Source organism: Sinohyriopsis cumingii, chromosome 18, assembly GCF_028554795.1.
Source record: "Sinohyriopsis cumingii isolate HCF-2022 chromosome 18, ASM2855479v2, whole genome shotgun sequence".
Taxonomy (NCBI): domain Eukaryota; kingdom Metazoa; phylum Mollusca; class Bivalvia; order Unionida; family Unionidae; genus Sinohyriopsis; species Sinohyriopsis cumingii.
In genome coordinates, this window is record NC_142978.1 from 45,472,524 (window position 1) to 45,495,732 (window position 23,209).

Here is a 23,209-nt window from a genome sequence, read left to right on the forward strand (position 1 = left end):
TACAAAAAGCAATACTAGGCTTGAACAGTCATCTTGGTGTTTTCAAATCACTCTAAATATAAATAAGATCAGGTACTTAAGCAGTACACCAATCAGAAACCAAGTCAGCATGATTTCACCTGGGAGAATCCCATGACCTGTACTGAACTTGTCAATGTGTTTACTTCAGTATGAGTGCATCTCACTATCTTTGAAGCTATGAATGGGTTTACTATAATCTTAGAGTACAAACCAACAACTCTAAAGAATATTAGCATTCAATATGTTATTTAGTAAATGACACTTCAAACTAGAATCATGAAAAATAACACACATAATATAGATATACATAACACTTGTACATCTTCAAAGTGGAGGGCCTTCATGCTAACGAGATTCTCTCCATGACTGAAAACTTGAATTCTTTTTGCGTTGCACTCATGACAAAAGTCAGGCATTAAGATGGAGTGGTGCCAGACATGGATGGAATACCTGTGACCATGGCTGTCTGAGAAGATTCAGCTTCACCAGAATCATCCTAGATAGATCTATCAAGTACATTGCTAATTAAGGATTTGTCCCATAAGAGGGCAATCAAAATTAGTTTACAATTCTGAACCAATAATTTATCATTTTTTTTGGTATTAGAACTGCGGGTTGGTAACCAAAGGACCACAAACCTTCCCAAATGAATTTAAGTTTGTACTAAGTTCAAGCTGCTGGGTCCTGGACTGGATAAACAAGGGTGGGCAGTTTGCTGTTTCACCTTGTCCCAAAACGGTCGATTACTGGTAGCCCCCAAAGTGTGCAAATCAAATGAAAGACCAACTGGTGAATGGACCATTTAGTATGAATGGTCTAGCCTTTTCTTGACAAAGTGTCAGCCAGGACAATGAGTCTGATTTGAGCAGTGATGATGAATTGAGTGTCAATTTCCCAATAAGGTGATTTGATTCCCCTTTGTCTGAAGAGGTTATTCACAACCAATGAGTTCTCTGACATGGTTAAAACCATTTTCCCGCAGACTTGGTCATTACAAGAAATAAATGGCATTGATTATAGCATTCAATTTCGAGAAGGTTGATGGCATCCTCCATTGCCACATACTGCTTGCAGTCTTGAAACCGAACAACAGGTGGGCTCCAGAATCGTGCATACTTGCATCCATACATACCATAATATTTGGTTGGGGCTTTACCAAAAGAATCCCTTTTGTGAGCCAACCATAGCTGTGCCGCTGACCCAGGAATGGTATTATCTCTGTGATGATTCTGATCTTCTAATCAAGTGAACTGGAAAAGGGGATCATTGAGCTAGCAATGTCATTTTAATGGGTGCATGAAGAGAAGGCCCTGTGGTACCAGGTCTGTTGTGGCACTAGTAATCTGAGAAAGTTGCAAACTATCACCGTCAACCATTTCTTCTTGGCAGTGGCACTCTATAAGTTCAACAAAAGGCCTCACTCAAATGTGAGGTAGTCATATGAGATTGAGATTAGCCATAAATTCCATACCAAGGTGGAGAAAACAATATGATGGACATAGGTCAGACTTTTCTTTTTATCACAAGGAAATCAAGGTGATGTAGAAGGCATAAGAGATCATCCTTGCCCTTGACAAAAACAGAAATTCTCATGTTTCTGTAGGACATCATCTAGACACACAACAATGCTGTGAGTGAAGTCGACCAGAAAAGGATGACATGTTTCAAAATCTTGGTGACAGCCCATGGACTGATGTTTAGGCTGAATGGGAGAGCTCGAAATGGGTAAATAGTTCTGCAGTAAGCAAATTAAAGGAATTTCCAAAAACCCATGGGTAAGGGATGTGGTCTGGTTGAGACTGATGGAAAACTCATTCCTTCTGATAGAGAAATGCTGTCTTCATACTAACTTTATCAGTGAAATATTGAGCCAGCTCCAAGAGGACTAACAGAGTGGGGGTTGAATAAATTAAATCTGAAGCCAATTGGAAAAACTTGGATCACACACTCCTTTCCTGGGAATAAAGCAATCTAACAAGAGTTCATACGCAAGAGTCTAGTGCCTACCAATAGGTTATCTGTAGGTGGTCAGGATGTTTAGCTAATGGCAGGAATTTGGAGACTTGGGGTGGAGAAATTTTGTTTCATGACACTGTTAAGCCTGGCTCCTAAACGAGATGGCTGCTGATGCCTGACATTGGACTGAGATCAGACTAGTTCTGTGTTTGTCCAGAGAACAATCCTTTGTCCTGCTATGCTGATTGTCTCTCTTCTGGGGTAGAGACCGACTTGGCATGTATGGTTGTGGAGGTTGGGCTGCAAGCTGAAGGGGTAGTTTGAACTGCCTGCCCTCACTTCTTCTATTTTGCCTCAAAGCAGGAGGGCATCCCAAATGTTGTTGTTGATAATGTCAGGGCACGGTACAATTTGAAAGTTGCTGTACACAGACAAGAATCTCATCGCAATACATTAAAACTCACAGAGTAGTCAGGGCATTTGAAATGGTTAATGACCCAGACAGTCCAAGCAGTTGACTCCTATACATAGTCAATATAAGTCTAGTATTGGATGTATCATTGGCATGGAGAAACTGACAAATCTCTCTTTGAGATCCCTATATGGCCCCAGTACCAGAATTGCTGTAGTGGTAAAGCAGACAGACCTATCAATAAAGTTCCATGGTGTTCCAGCACAATCTTACCGTACGAGTGGAAAGACAAAATCCCAGTATGGAAAATACTGTATGATCCCATGGTCTTTGTACAGATTTCAGACTGGACCAGTATACATTTGTACTGCAGAATGCATGACTTAAAGCAGGATGACTTTTGTTGGCATCCAGGATGGTATCGTATAGTATCATTTCTTTATTTGATGGATCACAAAATATCGTGGCTAAAGTATTTTCTGTCTCAATCTAAATTCTGGTCGGGGGTGGGAGATAGCCCAACAATGTCACCCATTAAGCTCACCAATGATTCAGTTTTAGGATGGACTATTCAAGATATCTTTCTGATGCTGGATTTTGTCTTTCTCAGTTTTTTGCCAATTTGCATAGAATAGTAGACCAATTATACTTGGGCTGCATGTCTGACTAGGTGCATTTAATGCAAGCAATGCAGGAGTCATGGTTATCCTTGCTAGCTATAGATTTCTTGCATTTGGAACATTCTGCCATCATTCTTTTAGATTATGATGGGACAAAGACAACAGCAAAGTAATAAACCATGCACAAATGTGTTAATATGTCTTCAAAACAACATCTGTTACTAAAAGAGTGTGCAAGATCACATATAGAGCATGATTAACCTAAGTACAACATGAAACAATGATGCTACGTTTGAACACCTTAAATGGTGAAGTTTGAAAATGAGACAAATTCAAATAAAAATTGACAAAAATGAAAAAATCATGTATAGAACCTGCAGAAGGGTGGGTACCTCTTCACTTAAACATGGCATTTTGGACTGGTGAAAGATGGGGATCCATAATAGCAGAGGATGTTCCTAGAAACGAATCTGATAGCTATCATTTAGGGCAGAATGGACCTTCAATGCATAGGCCCAACCAAACCATTAAAAACAGTGCTAGCCAAGCCCCAACTGGGGCCACCAGGAAGGTAAATGAGTCCCTAAGGCCTAACCCCTTCCTCCTAGGGCTCGAGAAGATGACTCAAGAATTTCTCTCTTTGCTTTTCTTGGCACCTTGTCTAGTGAACAAAGAGTCTGGGAGAGCTTTGAATTGATGATGCATTTGAGGCTGCTTGAGTTGTGCCTACTTTAAAAATTTGGAAGAAAGTCCAAATTGGCAGTCAAGCTAATGCATTTCTTGGCCTGCACAGACAGGCCAGGAGCAGCTACAAGGGAGTGGTGATTCTGATCCCTCAAATCCTGAGATGCCATGGAGGGGATGAGGCCTTCAAAAGGTGTCTCTGCTGCAAGAGGAGCTGACATCAGCAGGTTCTTGCTGTGGCTCAGCAACATCCTTTGACAATTCCAAAGCAGCATCCCTGCAAAAATGGTGAAGCTCTGTAGACAGCACGATGGACACTGAAAGTGCTTGCTTCAATGTCTCTGCTACAACCTCCAGCAACATCTGATGAGCTGCTGAGACAATGACTCCTATTTCACAAGACTCATGGAGCTGCCAAAAATAAGTTTGCTTAGTGATTATGATACTATATAGTGTATGGGCCTTAATACCTCCAACATTTTAACTAGGAGCATAGCCCAGGTCCCAACCAAAATCCCCATGCTCCATTGTTTAAAAGTCAGCAAGTGGACTCTATAACTGGATGCAGAAACCAGCAGTTCTCCTGCCTGGTGAACTTGTCCACAGGAAAACTTCTGTGCAAGCTGCAAAACCATCACAGAATGCTGGAGCAACAGAAGGTCTCAACATGATGCTGCCCATGAAAACATCTCTAGACTGAAGAGATTCATTTCTTCCTCAGAGCCCAAAGACTTTCTTCTCCAACACCAAAATAAGATGGGGACCCTAATGGAGATAGAGGGACAGTCACCTGTTCCTCAACAAACTTAGAGTTCACCATTATGGAAACAATGTCATCATCCTCAACTCGCTCCTGAGGTCAGACAGGACTATGTGTCTAGTGTCCCTCTGTAGAGAAGGCATATAGGGTCACTTTGTTGTGAAGCCCCTCAAGGAAGGTGATGGGACTGACATTAAAAGTGGACCTTTGTGGAAAATAAGAACATTTCTCATCCTTCCCAGAGAGAGGTGGGCCCTCTCCTTTTTGTGGGACACAGCCTGATGGGACAAGACATGTTGCCAGAATGTAACATCTGCACCATCTTGAAGCCAAAGAAGGGACATCTATTGCTCCATGTGGGAAAAGGAAGCCTCACTACACAGAAAAGGGTGACCCCATACCCTGTTGGGATTAAACAGAAACATAGGAGAAAGGGGATGACAATCCAGTCCCTGTCCATAGTTAAGAGAGTGCCATCCAACTCCAGAGAAATAGGGCATTTTGACCAGGTCTGTTCCCAGACCAATAACCCCAATGACAGGTGTTCAAATCCTGGAGCACAGTGGGTGACTGATGTCCAATGCCCAGTGACCAGTCAACAGACAAAAGACTCCTCAGATGACAATGAACTGAAAGATGAGCCCAAATCAGATTTACCAGGTATGAAAACAAAGCTTTGCATTCTCAGAATGACACAGTTTGCTTGTTACCTTCACCAGGGCACTGACCAAGAGAGGGTGATGCTCCTCCTTTACTGGGGAACAGGGGCCTGGTTCAGTCTCTGGTGTTCACCCTCTCTTGGGAAATATCCAGGATTATCAATCATCTGCACTGATGACACTGGATCAAGCATTAGCAATCTTTGGAAGTCCCAAAACATTCTGGCCTTACAGAGGCATTATTCCACAACAAAAGAGGAATATATCCAACTCTGTCATGGAAATGGAAGGGATCGTAAAATGAAGATGAGGAAGACGAGCAAGTCCACATTTCATCAAACCAAACATAACCAACTGGATAATCATCCATAAACAGACACACCAATTGTACACAAAGCAGGTGCAATGAGTGTCCCTTGGGGCCTTCATATGCCTCCCACTTCCCACTCCTTACCCAAAAAATATTAAAACAAAAAAAAATATGGAAACAAAAATGAATAAAAGATGTCTTCTCGAGTACCTGAACAATTAACAAAAGCACATTAACAAAGCAAGACACATAAATTAGCACAACATTCACTTACTCTAAAGGACTGAGGAGACTAAAAACTCAAAAGGACAAAAATATTGATAGAATGCAAATGTTTTATGCCATGAATTAGGGCAATTTTCAATGAGCAATATTGTACAAGTCTATGATGTATGTTATCCAAGGGAAAGAACTGTGTTCAGTATATGGACTGTGATGGGGGGGGGGATTGGGGAGGGGGGCAAATGCAGAACATCAAATATTAACTAAAGGAAGGAATCATGTAGTTTGGATAAGGGATTGAATCCCAGAAAAGAAATGCAGCAGTAGCAGGAAATGTGTTGTTACTATTCCACTGATCCTCTTTAAAATTTAATTTGCAATCAGTAAAACCACCAAACATGCGTGAGTGTGCATGCATGCATGTCCAATGTGTATTAGCATTTAAAAGCATAACTGCACAATAATGCATGTATGTTGCCAGTTAAAAGTAAAGTTTAAATTTTGTAAAGATGATGACAAAAAACTTAAGGAATATCAACCCTTCTAAATAAATGTAAGCATAAAGTACAACAAAATAAAAAGGAAAACTTGTCAAAATTCTGAAAAAGTTATATAACGCTCAAAATGTCATTAAGAATTTTTTTACTGAATTGTCTACATCATAAATACAGTACCTCAGGCTGGGGTGTCTCCACTTTAAAAACCTTCACAGGGACCTCTGGCGTGGACAGCTGCTCTGTGGACTCATTGGAGGGTCTCTTCTTTGGAGATGAGATAACCGTTATAATGTTTTGATTTGAACTGGGTCCACGTTGGACAGTTTTGCTTGCTTGTTTTTTAACAAACCTGGAGATAGATGCCAAGAAAACATGTATAACAATCACTGACGTGAAACAGTTCTCGCATGAGAAGTCTAAATACAGATCATCAACTGGTTGTTTTGTCTATGCACAGTATATCCAAGTTGAAAGACCATCTATTTGTCAACAAGAAAAAAAATTCTAGTCTTTTTCAACACTCTCACCACTTTTTGAGATTTCCCAGAAACATGAGGCTAGTAAAATGATCAGCTAGTCTTTGTAGATGATACTTCTGTACAACTTTATAAAACTGGCACTACAGAGACATCTCTCTCTCTTTATATTTATATATATATATATATATATATATATATATATATATATATATATATATATATATATACAGTGAAGCCTTGTTAATCCGGACACCGTTTATCCAGAAACCTCGCTATCTGGACATAATTCAACGGGAACGTAATTCCTAAACGTTAATTTGCTCTGTTAATCAAGAAATCTGTGTTCCGGATCCGGAAATCAAAATCAGGGACCAAAGTGTAAAATTACATTAAAACTTGCCTCGATAATCCGGAAATAATCTGTCCAAAAATAAGAAAATTCAAAAAATCGTAAGAATCAGAAGAATAATACATAAAACACAGTAGTGAAGCCCTTGATAATCTATGGCCACTATCAATAACTAAGTAGCGTGACCATATTGTAACCAGCGATTGTATAAACAATGTCTGTTTAGCTAGTCACCGACGGGGGTGTTAATAATTAAATAAACACTGGGATCAAATCATCCATGCTTTTTGACATAACATATGGTAAATAAATTAAAAGTGTTATTAAGCCTCTTTGTTGTTTACCAATTGTATGTAACAATCACAGTTTATTGTTTGCTGTGCAAATACAGTTGACATTTTTAAACTGTGGACAGTATAGGGCTTCATTTTCGAATAAAATGGGGACGTCAATCATTAGCAAATGTAAAATACGACTTATAAATATGACTGCATTTTATTAGTTTACCATTATACATTTAACTGGGAGATAACAGTTTGTATTCGTTGTACTTTTTACATATATTATGGCGACACCATCAAGCAAGCGCAGACGAGTAGAGATACCGGCCAGCATAAAAAAGATTTGCCAGCACAAAGAAGATCACCCAAAAAGCTACAATTCAAGATACACGCCAGCATATTATAGCTTACTATTCCTTAGACATTGGCAAATCGACAGTTGCGGACATTATAAAAAACAAGGACAAATGGTTGTCCGTACCTGCCGACTCAGCAGACCTAACCCGCGCTCACCATGCCAAATATCAACAAGTCGATGATGCCATATTCATGTGGTTCTCAGACATGTCGGCCCACCACGCCGCTGTCAATATACAGTACATTACATTTAAAGCTAGCATATACGTGTACATATATACGGTGTGATGATATCATAAAATAAAAAATGTGCATGATTCAATTATCCGGAAAACTTGTTAATCCGGACATATTCGCTGGGAACGATTGTGTCCGGATTAACGAGGCTCCACTGTATATATATATATATATATGATAACTTTATATGATATGAAATTCTCTATATCACCTTAGCACCATAACTGCATTAGTCATTTCATCAATCAATGAAATCAATTTTCCAAATTTTGGGGAAAACCACATTGAGAATGTTCAGAAAATCACACAAAAAACTTCATTTGTGGCCCTGAAATCCTGACCGACATCTGCCTAACAGCCAAATGCAAAAAATACAAGAGCAGTTGGGAAATGAATGCTTTCCATTTATATTTCTTCAATGCTGATGACTGGATAGGTTATGAAAACAATTTGTTTCAAGGTTTATCTAGTTTTTGTATCTTTGTTCATATCTGCTCAGAGATCTGCCTCATTTGTCCAATACAGAAAGGACCCAACACCAAAATAATCTGTCAAAATTGATCAAATTCTATTCTCCTTTTTATTATTTGTTATTCAAATGTATTTTTACACTTTGTTATTTAAATGTATTTTTCTACTTTTAACAATGGCAGCCATATTTGATTGCAGAACAGAATCAACTGTATAAATTCTGAAAAACATTCAAGATATAACACTTTCTGTCAAATTTCATCAAATTCTGTTACTTGGTTTTTTTTAAGAATCTTTTCAAGTTAGATTTTTTTAAGTAACAACAGCCATATTTGATGGCAGACTGGCAGTATTCATTTTGTACAAGCATAAAACCCCTTCATGCCACAATGCTTTCTATAAACTGGATCACATTCCACTGAGTGCCTATGAAAAGAAGTCACTTGAAGGAATTTTCGTTTTAATTAATAGTGACCCTACTTGATGCTGAATCAGCATCTTCTGAATAATCTAAAAGCCCCATAGACCGAAATGCTTTCAATTTGATACATTTCTGCTGAGCAGTTTTATAGTTGTCTTTTTTTTTATTTAAATTCTGAGAATGTGGTCATATTTGAAGGTGGATTGGCCTTTTTGTATGAATATGAAAGCCCTTTTATACCAGAAAGCATTCTATCAAATATGGTCAAATTCCGTTAGGTGGTTTTCATAAGACACCTCGGACATGCTTTTCTTTTTTCTTAGCAACAGTGGCCATATTTCATAAAGATTTGGCATCATATTTAATTTCTACAAATGTTAAAATGCTGTATACAGGGAAGAAGTCTGTTTCATCAAATTTTGTCGAGTGTTTGAGAAGTCATTAAAGTATTTTTTTATTTTTGGCAAAAGTAACAATATCTGACACAGGATTTGCATCATCTGAAACAATTCCCTTGAAGGGACTGATGTTCTGTTGTCTGAAAAGAATTTCCAGGAATTAAAGATAAAAGCAATTCTTCTTTTTAAGTGCAAAGTGTTGAAACCATCTGTGAAATTCTTGAGGGTCACAATTTTCAAACAAACCAATGTGACAACAATATCGATTTTAAGATCTGCATAATTTTTATCAAGACCAAACTAGGTACCATTAGAAGACTTTTGGTGAAAGCTCTGATATGACCATTCATATGAAAGGTTAGACTGGCAACATTTTCACTAGGGACCAGGTATCATAATTAGTCATTGCAGGTGGAGTAGCAATAACAAGGTTTTCAAAATGGCTGTCATGGTGGTCACACTATACGTCAGATTGGCACCATATTCATTTAGTACCAATTAGACACCACAAGAAAACTTCTAGTAAAAAAAAACATTCTTGATATGTCTTTCAATCTAGATGGGGTAAGGACAAGATTTTCAAGATGGCCACTGTTACAGCTAAACTAAACAGCCCAATGCAATTGTTATCTATGACCAGTTATATGACAGAAGGTGCAACTGGTACAAATTAATCAATATACTATAGGCATAGGGAAGAAAGAACTAAAGGAGCAAAATAACATTTGTATGGGTTTCATTTTTTAAAAATGCACCAAATAACTGATTTATTTACTAACCTTTTTACATGTATAAAATAAATGAATCTGGGATGCTTAAATCAGCGTCCTTACAATGGGAGGTCGTGGGTTTGAACCCAGGCCAAGTCATACCAAAGTCTTATAACAATGGTACTAACAGCTGCCTCAATAGGTGCTCAGCATTAAGAGGTTAGTGTTAGGACTGGTTGGCCTGGTGTCAGATAATGTGACTGGGTGGGACATCATGTTACATGTCTGCAGCATGATACCCCAGTGCTAGACATCACTATAAACTGCCACACTGCAGATACAGTAGCAATATGACTGACAAGTTTTTAAAGGTACTCTAAAAATTCAAATCATGCACATGCACATATTGGATTTTACCTTCATGCTAATCAAAGTAACACTACATTAACTGAGCTTGTTATCTATTTTCTTCATTTGTCTACATTTTTGATGAAATCTAGGGTACGAGTCATATATTTATATGCATCTAAACAAAACCTATCCAAATAGCAGCTTATATTATCTTGTATTTTCTGGAAATAGTTGCCTTGTAATTAAATGAAAGTAATTTTTAGTGCAAGTGACCTTTCTGGAACTGGCTGAATCACACCTATTTGCTTTGTCACCCTATGCCAAAGCCAAAAAGTTTAATGCAAGGCACTTTTTATTTTCTATTATTTTCTGTTGAGGCTTAAATGATGTTTTCTACTGAATTCAAGTAACATTCTTCACTAGTTAGCAAATCTCCAGGACAAATCAGTTACAAAATATTACTGATTTTCTTTAGGATAGCAGATTATTGGCTCAATTAGTATAGTGATACCTACCTAGAAGTATTAGTAATGGACCGATGATTGGCTAATTAGTGTAGTGATACCTACATAGAGTGATGGACCACTGATTGGCTAAAATAGTGTAGTGATACCTACCTAGAAGTATTAGTAATGGACCAATGATTGGCTAAATTAATATAGTGATACCTTGCTAGAACTATTAGTGATGGTCCACTGATATGCTAAATGAGTCTAGTGATACCTACCCAGAACTATTAGCAATCGACCAATGATTTGCTAAATTAGTATAAGTGATATCTACATTAGTGTAGTGATACCTACCTAGAACTATCAGTAATGGACCAATGATTGGCTAAATTAATATAGTGATATATACCTAGAATAATTAGTGATGGACCACTGATTGGCTCAATTAGTGTAGTGATACCTACCTAAAACTTGTTGTTGTTGTTGTTCTAGGGTTTAACACCATTTGTCAGCACAAGATAGGCTATAGATGGCGGCCAGTATAACTGGTGGAGGAAGAACCCTGGAAAACCCAGGGAAGAACCACCAACCCACGAGAAGCTACTGGCAGGCTTTCCCATGTACCCACGCTAGCCGAGCCTTGGACTCGAACACACGCAGACAGAGGTGAGATGGCAGTGATCCTGAATGGTGAGTGCTTTAGACCACTCGGCCACTCAGGGGCCCCTCCTACCTAGAACTATTTGTAATGGACCACATTCACAGGCAATTGCTCTTCATGCCTTATGCAATATAAACTGTTTGGAAATAAAATCTGGAGGACAAGAAATCTGTGAGTTTAACTCCTGTACATGATGTAAAGGCCTAATGGAAACTATCTCACTGAGGTCCCATCAAAAAGAAGCTGATATCTAATTTTGGTGGAACTCCAATAATCATGACAAAGTTAAGCCACAGAGAGGAAAGAAAGAGAATGGGAAATCGGAGACAATAACTACTTAAAATGAGGACACAGAAGGCTGCAAATGTAACTCTGTCTGGGTCTCAGAAATATAAAGCTGCACACCAAATTTGCATAAAATTCAAAAATTCTCAGTTAAGTCATCTTGGGAAAAAATCTATATTGTTGATGGATAGACGGAGACAGACAGATGTAACTTAAGGCCCTAAAATGTAAAGAAAGTAATTTCTTTTCACAATGTTACTTGATCCATCGCTTTTAAATGTCAACTGTCAGTGACCTATTACATAACAGAAATCAGACTGTCCTGCAATACAGTCCAAAGCAAATAAACAATATACAGTAGTCCCCTTCATGAATTGCCCCCCTTACCAGAGGCCACCCCTCTTTACGGCCAGGATTCATTCACATCGATTAGTTTGTGTTAAAAAGTACCACTCAAGAAATGCCACCCCTCTAATGCAACCAGCAGCCAACATAGTAGTGCACAATTGTAAAATTTACCATTTCACAAGCAGACACATTTTATTATTAATGTGCCCAGAACAAATATTTAATTATGTAAAGTAAGTAATCCAATTATCTCTCCCAGTGTCTGTTTCTGGATGTGAGGTTTTCGTTACTAAAAGAAGTGTCAACTTAAGTACATGTACCACTAAGGTTAGAATTATGTCATTAACACCAATGTTTACAGGAAATGGGGTCAGCAATGTTTTGATAGAGCTTTGGGTTTCACATAGTGGATGCTTTTTTGATTTTTGGTTTGTTTTTAACTGAAATTACAACCGGATGTAATTGTGAAGATCATAGCATGATCAGCATAGGCTAAATATAGATTTGGTGGACTAACACACACACAGAAATTAACCTTGAACAAAACAAGGTACCAGACTAAGAACAAAAAAAATCATATGACAATAAATATAGCACTTCCTTTATAAAAGTTTCATCTGCAAAATTAAATTACAGAACTGTACAGTTAGCAACATAAGAATAAATCATTACAAAACTTTAACATGTCGTCACATAAACAAAGAAATAATACTTTAGAAGAAAATTTAAAAGTTATTTAACTTGACAACAATGGAGAATATTCACTTGCTGACACATTTTATGTTGAGAAGACTCAAATAAACAAGATGGTAAAAGATAAGGAGAATATTCTGTAGCAGTGGGAAAATGGAGAAAATGGAAAAATTATTTTAAATATGAAACAAGCTATGTATCAAGATTTAAATAAAAATTTTCACGCCTAAGAATAACTATTAATATATGTTACCTTGCAATAACATGGTTTTTAAAACCAGAAGAACATTTTAATAATTCATGCTACATTTAAATGAAGATATTAACGGCTTTAAGTTAAATGTAGCTTTCCTATTATATGCCATCTCACAAATATAGTCCCCCTCTGGAAAGGCCACCTGTCTAATACGGCCAGTTTCCAGGTGCAGAAGGGGTGGCCATATAAGATTGGGACCACTGTATGTGTTGCCAGTGAAGTAATTCTTTTACAGCTTAATGGGGGGAGCTGACTACTTACACTCTCCCCTTCTGGTCCACAATTCTGGTTTGTCCCCCGACTTGCCCTTGTTGATTTTGGTTATGTGGTGATGTCATCTGCAGTCGACTCTGAACAGGAACACGGCCCTGAAGTTGTGGTCTTTGCTGGCGTGCCGAAGTCATCATGTTAGGGTTCAGAGTATGTTGTTTCAAAGGTTGATTTTGTCTGGATGGAGCCTGTAAAAAATGTTTAAGCAACTGAAATTTGAATGAACTTGATGCACACACAGGACATTTTCTGGCAGATTGACTGGTCAGATGGGCCTCAACAATTAATGACAGGTAATGTCTACTTGAAATGGAGGTTACTGTACATGAGGAACATGATGCAAATTAATATTAAGCATGACTGGGACTGACTGACCATCATTAATATGCCAACAAATACTCCACAAAGATAGGTCAGACAAAGCAAACATATCTCATTATTACATAATCATACTGATAATGCACCCGGTTTGAACAGAACAGGTTATTGGGTATTTACAAATCGGATCTGCAGACAGGCAATGAATAAGGTCATTACACTGACCATTTCCATCCAGGCCATGTAGTTGCCATTGATTTGCACTCCACTATGCTGTGATATTAGTGGAGTCAGGCCCAAGCTACACTGTACTGTGGGGTGTTAAGACTTTATTTAATGATTTACAACCCATGGAGTTGCCACGTGCTGCAAGTCCTTTAGGAATATAGTTAATTACCATATATACTCATGTATAAGCTCGTTTGCATATACCTGACCCCCAAACTGAATAGGCATAAACATTAAAAAGTCAATGATCCCCGCATAAGCTGACCTAAAAGTACGAGATATCACAAGATGCACATGGTTATATTAGTAAACCTTATGCATACCTCTCTCAGGGTTGACATGTATGATTATTACATGGAAATGTTATAAGTTAATGTAATTTGTTTTAAAAGTCAATATATATATTTAATTTTATGTTTTCTTATTGTTTCTGCCTAATATAGATTTGAGTATAATTTGATCGGACAGTGATGAGAACTGAGCATTCCCGGGTTATTATATAACAGTACCTCTCCCTTCTGAATATATACATTATTGCATTACAGTTTTGTATCAAAGCACCAATAATTACATTTTTATTTTGCCTTAAAAATGTAAATACCCAACTCATTAAAATGTGATCCCAGTATGACAACAACAAACAACGATAGTGTTTGGTGCGACACTCGCATTTAGGTTAGTCAACATATTTATATAATGGCACCAAACCATGTACATTGAAGGTTAGAGCTTCTGCTGAATGAAGTAAAACAGACTGAATTAAGTACATCCCTTGGATTCAAATCATAGGCACCAATGCACTAAACTTAAATAATGACTAAAATACAATAATGAAGTTTCAGAAATAATGCTTCGAAAATTATTGTAATACCATGAGTTGTAGTTTGCTTTGATGTAAGTGACCCTATACTCCATTTTACACAGCTATGGTAATCTTGCTAATATTACAGAGTAAAAGGCAATCACACTTCAAAGTACCGGTACAACAGCTGGTCTAAATTCCCTCTTAACCCAAGACAGTTTCTGGGTTTTAATGATTAACTGGCCTGGATTGCTGTCGGAAAACAAAAGACAAATCTGCCAATTATAAACAAAGAAGATGCCAAAACAACCTACTTTGCATTATGTGAAAATTATGATTATGTATAGCCAAAACACAAAACTAAAATCAATCGATGATGATCTTTAGTGGATCAATATTAAAAATTTTAGCCTTTATTATTACCATTCTTTCATGAACATATAACAGTCATGTGAATAAATGCTGGTTATGTGCCTTGCACAATTAAACGTGTGTGCCTTTTCATAAAGATTACCTCAATGTTTAAGATCACTTTTATCATTGAAAAATTGTAACTCGTAAGTGTGTGGATCAATGTAAATTAAACAGCTGAAATGTGATTGTCATCTGGAAGAATGCAATTTGGTAAACACAATGAATAAAACAAAACTTACATCTAATATTTTGGGGAATAAATAAGGATTTAAGTGTTGCTAGGCACGATTTGCTCTGTGTATGTACTACTCGTTATAGTACAGCCTAGTCTCCTGGGTAAACTCAAACTGGCCCATGGATTATGAAGTCTTTATTTACCTTTACTTAACATCATCTTAGAGAAATCAAAAATATGCACATGCAATGCGTTCAAACACAGAAAATGTATTTTTTTTTACAAGAGGGGTGCCAAACTGGAGATGAAAAGGAGAGAAAAATCAAACAAAGCAGTTAAAATGAAACAAGCCTTTGTTTTGTCTTCATATGATAATCTTTTCATTTGGTCATAACTGACATAAGTTTCTTAAGAGCTTTCTCATCAGCTAAAATGTTAATGATTGGGGAGGCACTAATGTCTGTTTCACACAGAGCACCACATTGCCTCGCACTGACCTTGATATCAGGGTTCCTGCCACAAATTTAGATAAATATTTAAGACCTTTTCCAGCAAAAAAATAATAATTTCTAGACCTAATAATATGACAAGTTTATCGACCTACATAGCCGACACGATGCTTTAGTCCTATGTTTGGAAGGCCTTATCCAGGAATTGAAGTCATCAGTTTCTTCCCACAAGGGTTATAAACACAATGTCCATGCATTCTTTAAATATCAGGTCCACACAGGCACACAAAAAGATCAGTCAAAGAAGGTCAAATCAAATAAAATACAATGAAATTAAAATTAATACTCACTAGCACAACACAAAACTTAATAAATGAAATAATTCATGAAAAGAGTTAACACAGATCAGGAAAGCTGAAAATCAATGACTTTTCAATGACCAGTTTTCAGGTTACAGTGACTACTCAAGGTATATAGTGCTTCAGTTACTAATTAAACTACAAGAAACAAAACCAATTCAGAAATAAATAAATGTCATATGAAAGGGAAATGATATTTAAAAAGAAAGTCATTGTAACCCAGATGTTAACCATTGCCCTTAAGTTTCTATACTTTCTTCTCCAACTGCAATTCCAGTGCTTTTACTTCAGAGAAGCTGCCAGAGAGGGGGGTACCCACTTGTTACAAATATAAGGGGGGAGTAGAACAAAAAGGAGGGAGGAGGAAATGGCCATAGTTCACAATATACCTAACACTACAATATCCATCTTTCTTCCAGCTACACTCTGTTAGAGTCCTAATGAAATCAAAATCTTTGAAAGATGTTCCTCACCAGCATATAAATATTGATGTTGTGATTTCATTTGAAGTAATAATGAAATGTATCATCTTTGAGGATATCTCTGTGTGCCAGTTCAAGAATTCTCTGGAAGTCGCTTGTCCACAATGGTCCGTATCTGTGAAATCAAGCTCTTTATTTTACAAAGGATTCATTTCACTTGGTTGCCTTGTTATCTTTGGGCACAATTATGAAAGAGTCAGTTAATTTAAGGTAGTTTTTGTTACATACACAATAATATTTATAAATATTCGATTGATCAAATGAAGTGAGTTCACCTGACATACAACCAGGGCGGCCGCTAGATTGTAAGTTTGTTGGATTTTAGTGCCTTTTAACTTTTCTTTTATTCCACCTCCTTTATTTGATTCAAAAGACATAATTTTATGTTTAATTTCAAGAGGACACATTGCATTCATGACCTTTACACTTAAAAGGAACTAAAAGATAGAACTAGATCACAAATTTCAATTGATAAAATTTTATTTAATTTGTATTTATTTATTAAAGTACTGCCTCCACTCTGCATAAGTAACATTTTCATTGATTGAAATTTCTTTACATATTGTTAATTGCGGTGTACTAGGAATGTCTTTTGGAAAGAAAATGTAAAAAACTGTATGGCCTATTTTTAAATCTGATATTTCATTGTCTTGATTAAAATTTCCAGGTCCTATCTACCGTTTTCAAGCGATACATCAAAGTTTCCGTTACCAATTTTGTTCAACAAATAGGGATACATTTTTGGGGTATTTTCTGGTATAAAAAATGGGATCCATGCCTGACCCCACATTATAAGCTGGTTCACGAATTATCAGGGCGAGAGTTATCGTGGGAGTGGTGTATAAACAAGTTGGGACACAGAACTCATATTAATTTTTCATGTACTGTAAATTATGGGACATTCAGTGAATTTTGTTCCCCCAGCATGCTGATCAGCATATTGTATTGATTTATTTTAAATTGAAAAAAAGGACACAATTGTTATGGGACTACCATTGTTAATGAACAGATCTTCTTTTTATAATCCTCATATATTTTCTTATTTCTATTGGAAATATTTTTTAAAGGGCTAATTACAAGCATTTATCATTACCACAATGTTAATAACTTTACCCTTTAATGTTGACACTTTACGTATTAAAATTGTCTAAAGTCACTCGTAATTGCAACACACTCTGCCTTGAAAATTAAAATACCTGGCTGATTAAAATGTGGTACCAATAATTCAACAATGAAAACAGCACCAGGGTATGATTCACTGGTCACTCTCAATGACTTTCACTACATGTAGATTTTAATTTTTTAACTTGCGCTGAATGATTGGTCTAATTTAGTGATTTATGGCACAGCAACAAAAGTTGGTTATTTATTGAGTCAAGTGCTTTGCCAAAGGACACACTTTTGTTGCTGACCAAAGCTGGTCTGATGGTAGGATTTGACCCCACACACTTTTGGTCAAAAGTCCAGCACACTAACCACTGAGCCAACATAGCTAACTGTGCTGCATGAAGTAAACCTCTTAATTCAACTCTTGGGCACCACTAAACTTAATTCATGCCAAAACAAAATGATCAAGAAGTCACAGAGTTAATGCTTTGAAAATATCTGCCATAACACAGTCATAGATTGTTTTGGTGTAAGCAACCTTATGTATAAAAATGTTTATTTGGCTAGGACAATCATGTTATGATTAGGGAGTAATGAACCATAACACATCAAAATCCTTTACAAGTGATGTACAATGAAGAATTAAAGATAACTGCTTGAAGTCTCTCATCTGTTGTAGGTATTGTTTCTGCAACATTTATGTGCATATGAGAGCTAAAGAAAGAGAAAAGATAAGAAAGGCTGGATTAAGAGATAATGGGTTTAGAGCAACGTTGTTGAACAATGAGGGTATATGAAATTCCCTCTTCACCAAAGATGATTTCAAATTTTAGAAATATTACCTTGCTGTCAAAAAACACAAGACACATTAATGCCTGATAAAGCTACCAATTATATCCAAAGGAAAATGACAAAAGACAGCTTGCCAAAATCAGAACTGGAATAAATGGTTTTGAAATGTTAAACACACAAAACTAAAATGGATCAATAACGATCTGTTGTTGTTGTTGTTGTTGTGGGGTTTAACGCCATTTTTCAGCACATGATAGGCTATACATGGCGGCCAGTATTAATGGTGGAGGAAGAACCTGGGAAAACCCTGGAAAGAACCACCGACCCTCGAGAAGCTACTGGCAAGCTTTCTCACATACCCACACTGGCAATAACGATCTAGCTGGATCTTTGTTCGGCGTTTGAACCTACAGTATGATAATTCTTTAATGAAGATATGAATGTATAGCAGCTATGTGCTTATTATGTTATTCATTGTGCATTCATGTAATTGTATGCAGGTTACATAACTTTGTAAGATCACTTGTATCAGTGAAAAAAAAGGGTACCTTCTGAACATGTGAAACAACAAAATAAAACAGCAGTGGACATATGACTAACATCTGATATGGAAAAGTGAGATCTGATACTTAAAGACTAATAAAGTAAATTCTGCTCAAACTTTTAGGAATAAACAAGGCTACAAGTGATGCTTAGTAACATATGCACATAGTAAGTTATATAAACTGCACAGGTGTATTTTAGGTTTCATGTTAAGAACTAAAAGGCAGTGAACTTTTCAGGATTTAGCTACCTTTCCTTTAGTTTCATATTGGAATAATGTTAAAATATGCACATAAAAATAACAATATAGCAATTATAATAGTGCACAGCCCACTCCACCCACCAACACGACCAATGTACATGCTTATTACAGCAAGGATCTCTTCGCACTGACATGTTTGTACTCAAAAGTACCCCTCTAGGACTGCCACCCCTCTAACATCACCAGCATCAGGCATATTAATGAAAACCATACAAACAAACATTGACCCCTCACAAGCAGACATATATTGGGGTTTAACAGTTTAATGACATGTTAGTTTTACAAGAATTGGTTACTACTGTGTGACAAGTGACAATCTTGCCATTCATAGCTCAAAATTTGTTAGGCATTGAAACAAAGAAAAGGATTTTTATGTTTTATGTAATTATTTTAATACTGTCCCAAGACTTACATCAACTGTATATATGATTCAAGACTGGCCATTATTGCAACTGATAGGACTAATGACAAAGCTGCAACTGGCTGCAAGGAATCAATGTGGAAGGATGAAGAGATAAGCAGATATATGGAATTGAAATTGAAGAGAAGATGCTCACATAAAACCTTGATGGCTGTTGTTGCTGAGGCACCTGATGTGGCTGCTGCTGATTCAGTGGCATTCTGGGTCCAGACTGACCCTGAAGCCCTTGATGTGGAAAACTGGGTCTTGGTGGTCCTGGAATCAGATGCTGATTGGCTCCTTGTGGATGAAGTTGATGTGGACCCAAGGGCCTTAAAGACTGATGTTGGGGAGGCTGCATTTGGTGCTGAGGTTGATCTTGCATCATGTGCTGTGGCTCTTGTGGTGGCCCAGACATACCGAATTGAGGCCTTGGCATGCCATTATTTGTTGGATAAGGAAGGCGATTCTGAGGTCCACCGGCCGGGGGATATTGATTTTGGGGTCCTTAAAAGGAATTTAAAAAGAGTCAAATTTGCATCAAGAAATCTGTTGATGTTCCTCTACAATGAACAGCACTTAACCAGACAAGGGCAACACTATACGTTTATTCCACATTCTGGAGAAGTATAATTACAGGACATCTGTGTGAAAGGGAACAAAAGTACCTCTTATGAAAATGCATAATTATTTCCACTGTGATTAATCAAATGCATGCAAGTCAATATATGAAACCGGATCACATTATCAACAGGTTTGACCAAAACACTTAGTAAAATCTACCCCATAATTTTAGAGCTATGTTTAACTTGCATCATTTTCTTAAACAAGCCAATTTTATTTATCTTGCATAATTCCTACTTCAGAATAATTCTGTAATACAATAGATACAGAACTGGTTTGATTGCCATATTTTTAAGCTTTCAACCTCACACATACATATATTTTATCTTTAAACCTACTAACATGTCTACAAATACTTAACTAATTGCTGGAAGGATGGCAAACAATTTTTTTATATTAAGGATGGTTGAACTTTTGTTCATGAATAATAAGATGTGGAACTTTCTGAATTCAGGCTAATTGATGATTAGTACAAACAACTAAGGACTAAAGGCTTCTGATATGTTGTGTGACTTGTATACCAAAATCTGGGGGTTTTTTGCTGCTGAAGGAATTTTTCTTTTTGTGCAAAATTTGTTTCTCTGTAAATATGTTATCAGGCAGTTTAACATTAGGAAAATGTGAAGTAATTCCTACAAACTACCTCCCCTCATCCTCCCTCTGTGGCCACCCATATCCTAGATGTTTAAAAGTTTAATCATGAGCAAAACCAACAAAGGGATGCTCACATTTACTTATAAGGCTGGGCAGGATTCACAGTTATTTGATAAGATAAGAATTCTAAAAGATAATATTTACTAAACATTTCCTTTCTCACTGAATACATTGGTAGTTGAACAAGAGTAGTCAGTATGGATTAATCAAGCTGTCCTTACCCCTAAGGGGCTTAACTCATGGTGTCATAACTTGGAAATTACTGAGATCCCTACCCAAATATACTGCTGTGGCTCAGTGCTTAAGGCACTAAATCCATGGCCTTAGGGTTGCAGATGCAAGATGATCACCTCTATAATATGTATGGATGTCATTCATAATCAAAACCACCAAAATTCTTAATGATATAAGCTTACATACCAACCAACCCCAACCCCTTGAGAGGTATTGTAACATGTCAAGGGTCAAAGTCAAATAAAATGGAATAGATGGACAGCTCACGCCTTTTTCAGTTACTAGATCTCTCCAGTGTATTGTAGTGTCAATGTATTGTAATGGTGTGCTCACCACAAAAGTTCTCATTTATATCATGAAAGCACAAACCAAAACAAATATAAATACTCAACACAGTTTATTATATGACTTCCAGGCTTGTATGTGTTTTCTCACAAAATTTAGTGCTCAAAATGGTGAAATATAGTATTTGCAAATATGCAGAGCAGATGTTTGATAAAGCATTTTGAAATAACAACAATAGTTGCAGTGGTAAATTGCATGTGAAAATCAGCAATAAGGTTCAATTTGTCCAAATTCACATAATCTCAGATAATCCCAATTCCAAAACTAATCGTGCACAGAAAAATAGTTAATAGTTCTCAAAATGTATTCATATGACGTACCAAAGTGGTAATGATTTTGTGCATCTTATCAAGGTTCAGAACCAGACCCGGGTTTGTGTTTTATAGTCCAATGGTAAATATGTATGGGGCACAATCTGGAACCTGATGTTAATAGTGTGTTGAATTTGTTGGCTGAGACAGTTTGTCATTTTGAGCAACACAGTCTGGAACCGGTTGTCAATATGACACTGTCTGCCGTTTTGTAACAACAAAGAGTGTTGTTGTGTCGGCTATATTATTTCGACATCTAAATGACACAACCACTATAGAATGGATGGAAATTTGTGATTTCAAAATGATACTGAGTAGGAAATTCGATAATGCCAATACTAAATTTCCAATGAATAGCAGACGGCTATGTTAATGACAAAACAGTGACAGTGTCATCAGCTAAATCCCTCTAAGGGAAAATTTATTTGATATAACGAGGAAATAAACGTTGAAACAATTTCAGAGAAACACTATAGTAGTCATTATGAGTACTAAATTTAATGTGTTGGTAGTAACTAGTCTACCTTGCTATTAATGCTTGAAATTATCAGCTGGAATGACTAAAGACTTTTGCTTGGTCTTGAGACCTTTACTGGAGTCCAGTAAAACCACAACTGCCAAAACAGTGGCTCTCACCCCTATTTATAGGTTCTGGAAACACGTTTGGGAAATTCATGACAAAGTTTTCACAAATGTGACTAAATATAGAAGCATTCAGAAAGATTAGCTGAGCGCCTCCTAGTGGAAAGACGAGAGCCCAATACACACAGTAGTAAAAATGGTGCCCGAGTTCAAATGACAGAAATAGGAATTATTTCACAATAAATTACACAAAGATTCAACACTGATGATGAACAGATTCATCACACTGGTGACGAAAAATTATAAACTTACATGAGTATTACCTTAATCCTAAAGAAAAATGGACACAATTGCCTATTTCTCTCTCAAAATAGAAGGTAAGTGATAACAGTTTACAATCCTATCATGTACACACTGGGCTTCAAAACTCTTTACCCAGATGATAAATGTTTAAACAAATCATTTTTATATGATTTACATATTGTATCAAATTATTTTTCTTTTGTGCAAGGGTCATATATATAAAATTGGTTACTACAGTTACTATTATCTGCATTGGAAACAGGTACAACTCTCCAACATGAGGGGAATGTTAACAATAAAAGGAGATTACAAATTATCTCAAACATTAATGATACATGCAAATGCACTTTATAACAATATAAGTTGACAGGTAGTCAGGATTGTTTCAGTATAAGCATAATTATTGCTATTACAAGTGGCCAAAATGTATAATTTGGGTGTAAAAAAGTGTAATCTATATTTTACTTGCCAGAATTATGACATATATGAAAAAATACATTGATTGTTGCTTCTGTACTAAACAAAATTCTTCTCAGAATAAAAACATAAAATATGCTGAAAAATATTTCATATTCAGCATTCACATTAACTACCTTACACGTAACTTTCACTGAATGATCGTAAACTGGAATTTTACAATGAGCTGTATTACAGTACTCATATTCTTC

The 23,209-nt window shown here is 36.6% G+C and overlaps 1 protein-coding gene across 1 annotated transcript in view; it reads right to left on the reverse strand.

Annotated features, from left to right (window-relative positions):
- LOC149776549 (uncharacterized) overlaps nucleotides 1-23,209 on the reverse strand; it is a 79,139-nt gene that overhangs the window by 23,704 nt on the left and 32,226 nt on the right. Inside the window, exons 10-12 of the mRNA XM_089941007.1 lie at nucleotides 19,646-19,995; nucleotides 13,149-13,345; nucleotides 6,319-6,490 (exon numbers count right to left, since the gene is read on the reverse strand). Coding sequence (XP_089797133.1) covers nucleotides 6,319-6,490; nucleotides 13,149-13,345; nucleotides 19,646-19,995 — 719 coding nt within the window. The remainder of the gene's footprint in view (nucleotides 1-6,318; nucleotides 6,491-13,148; nucleotides 13,346-19,645; nucleotides 19,996-23,209) is intronic.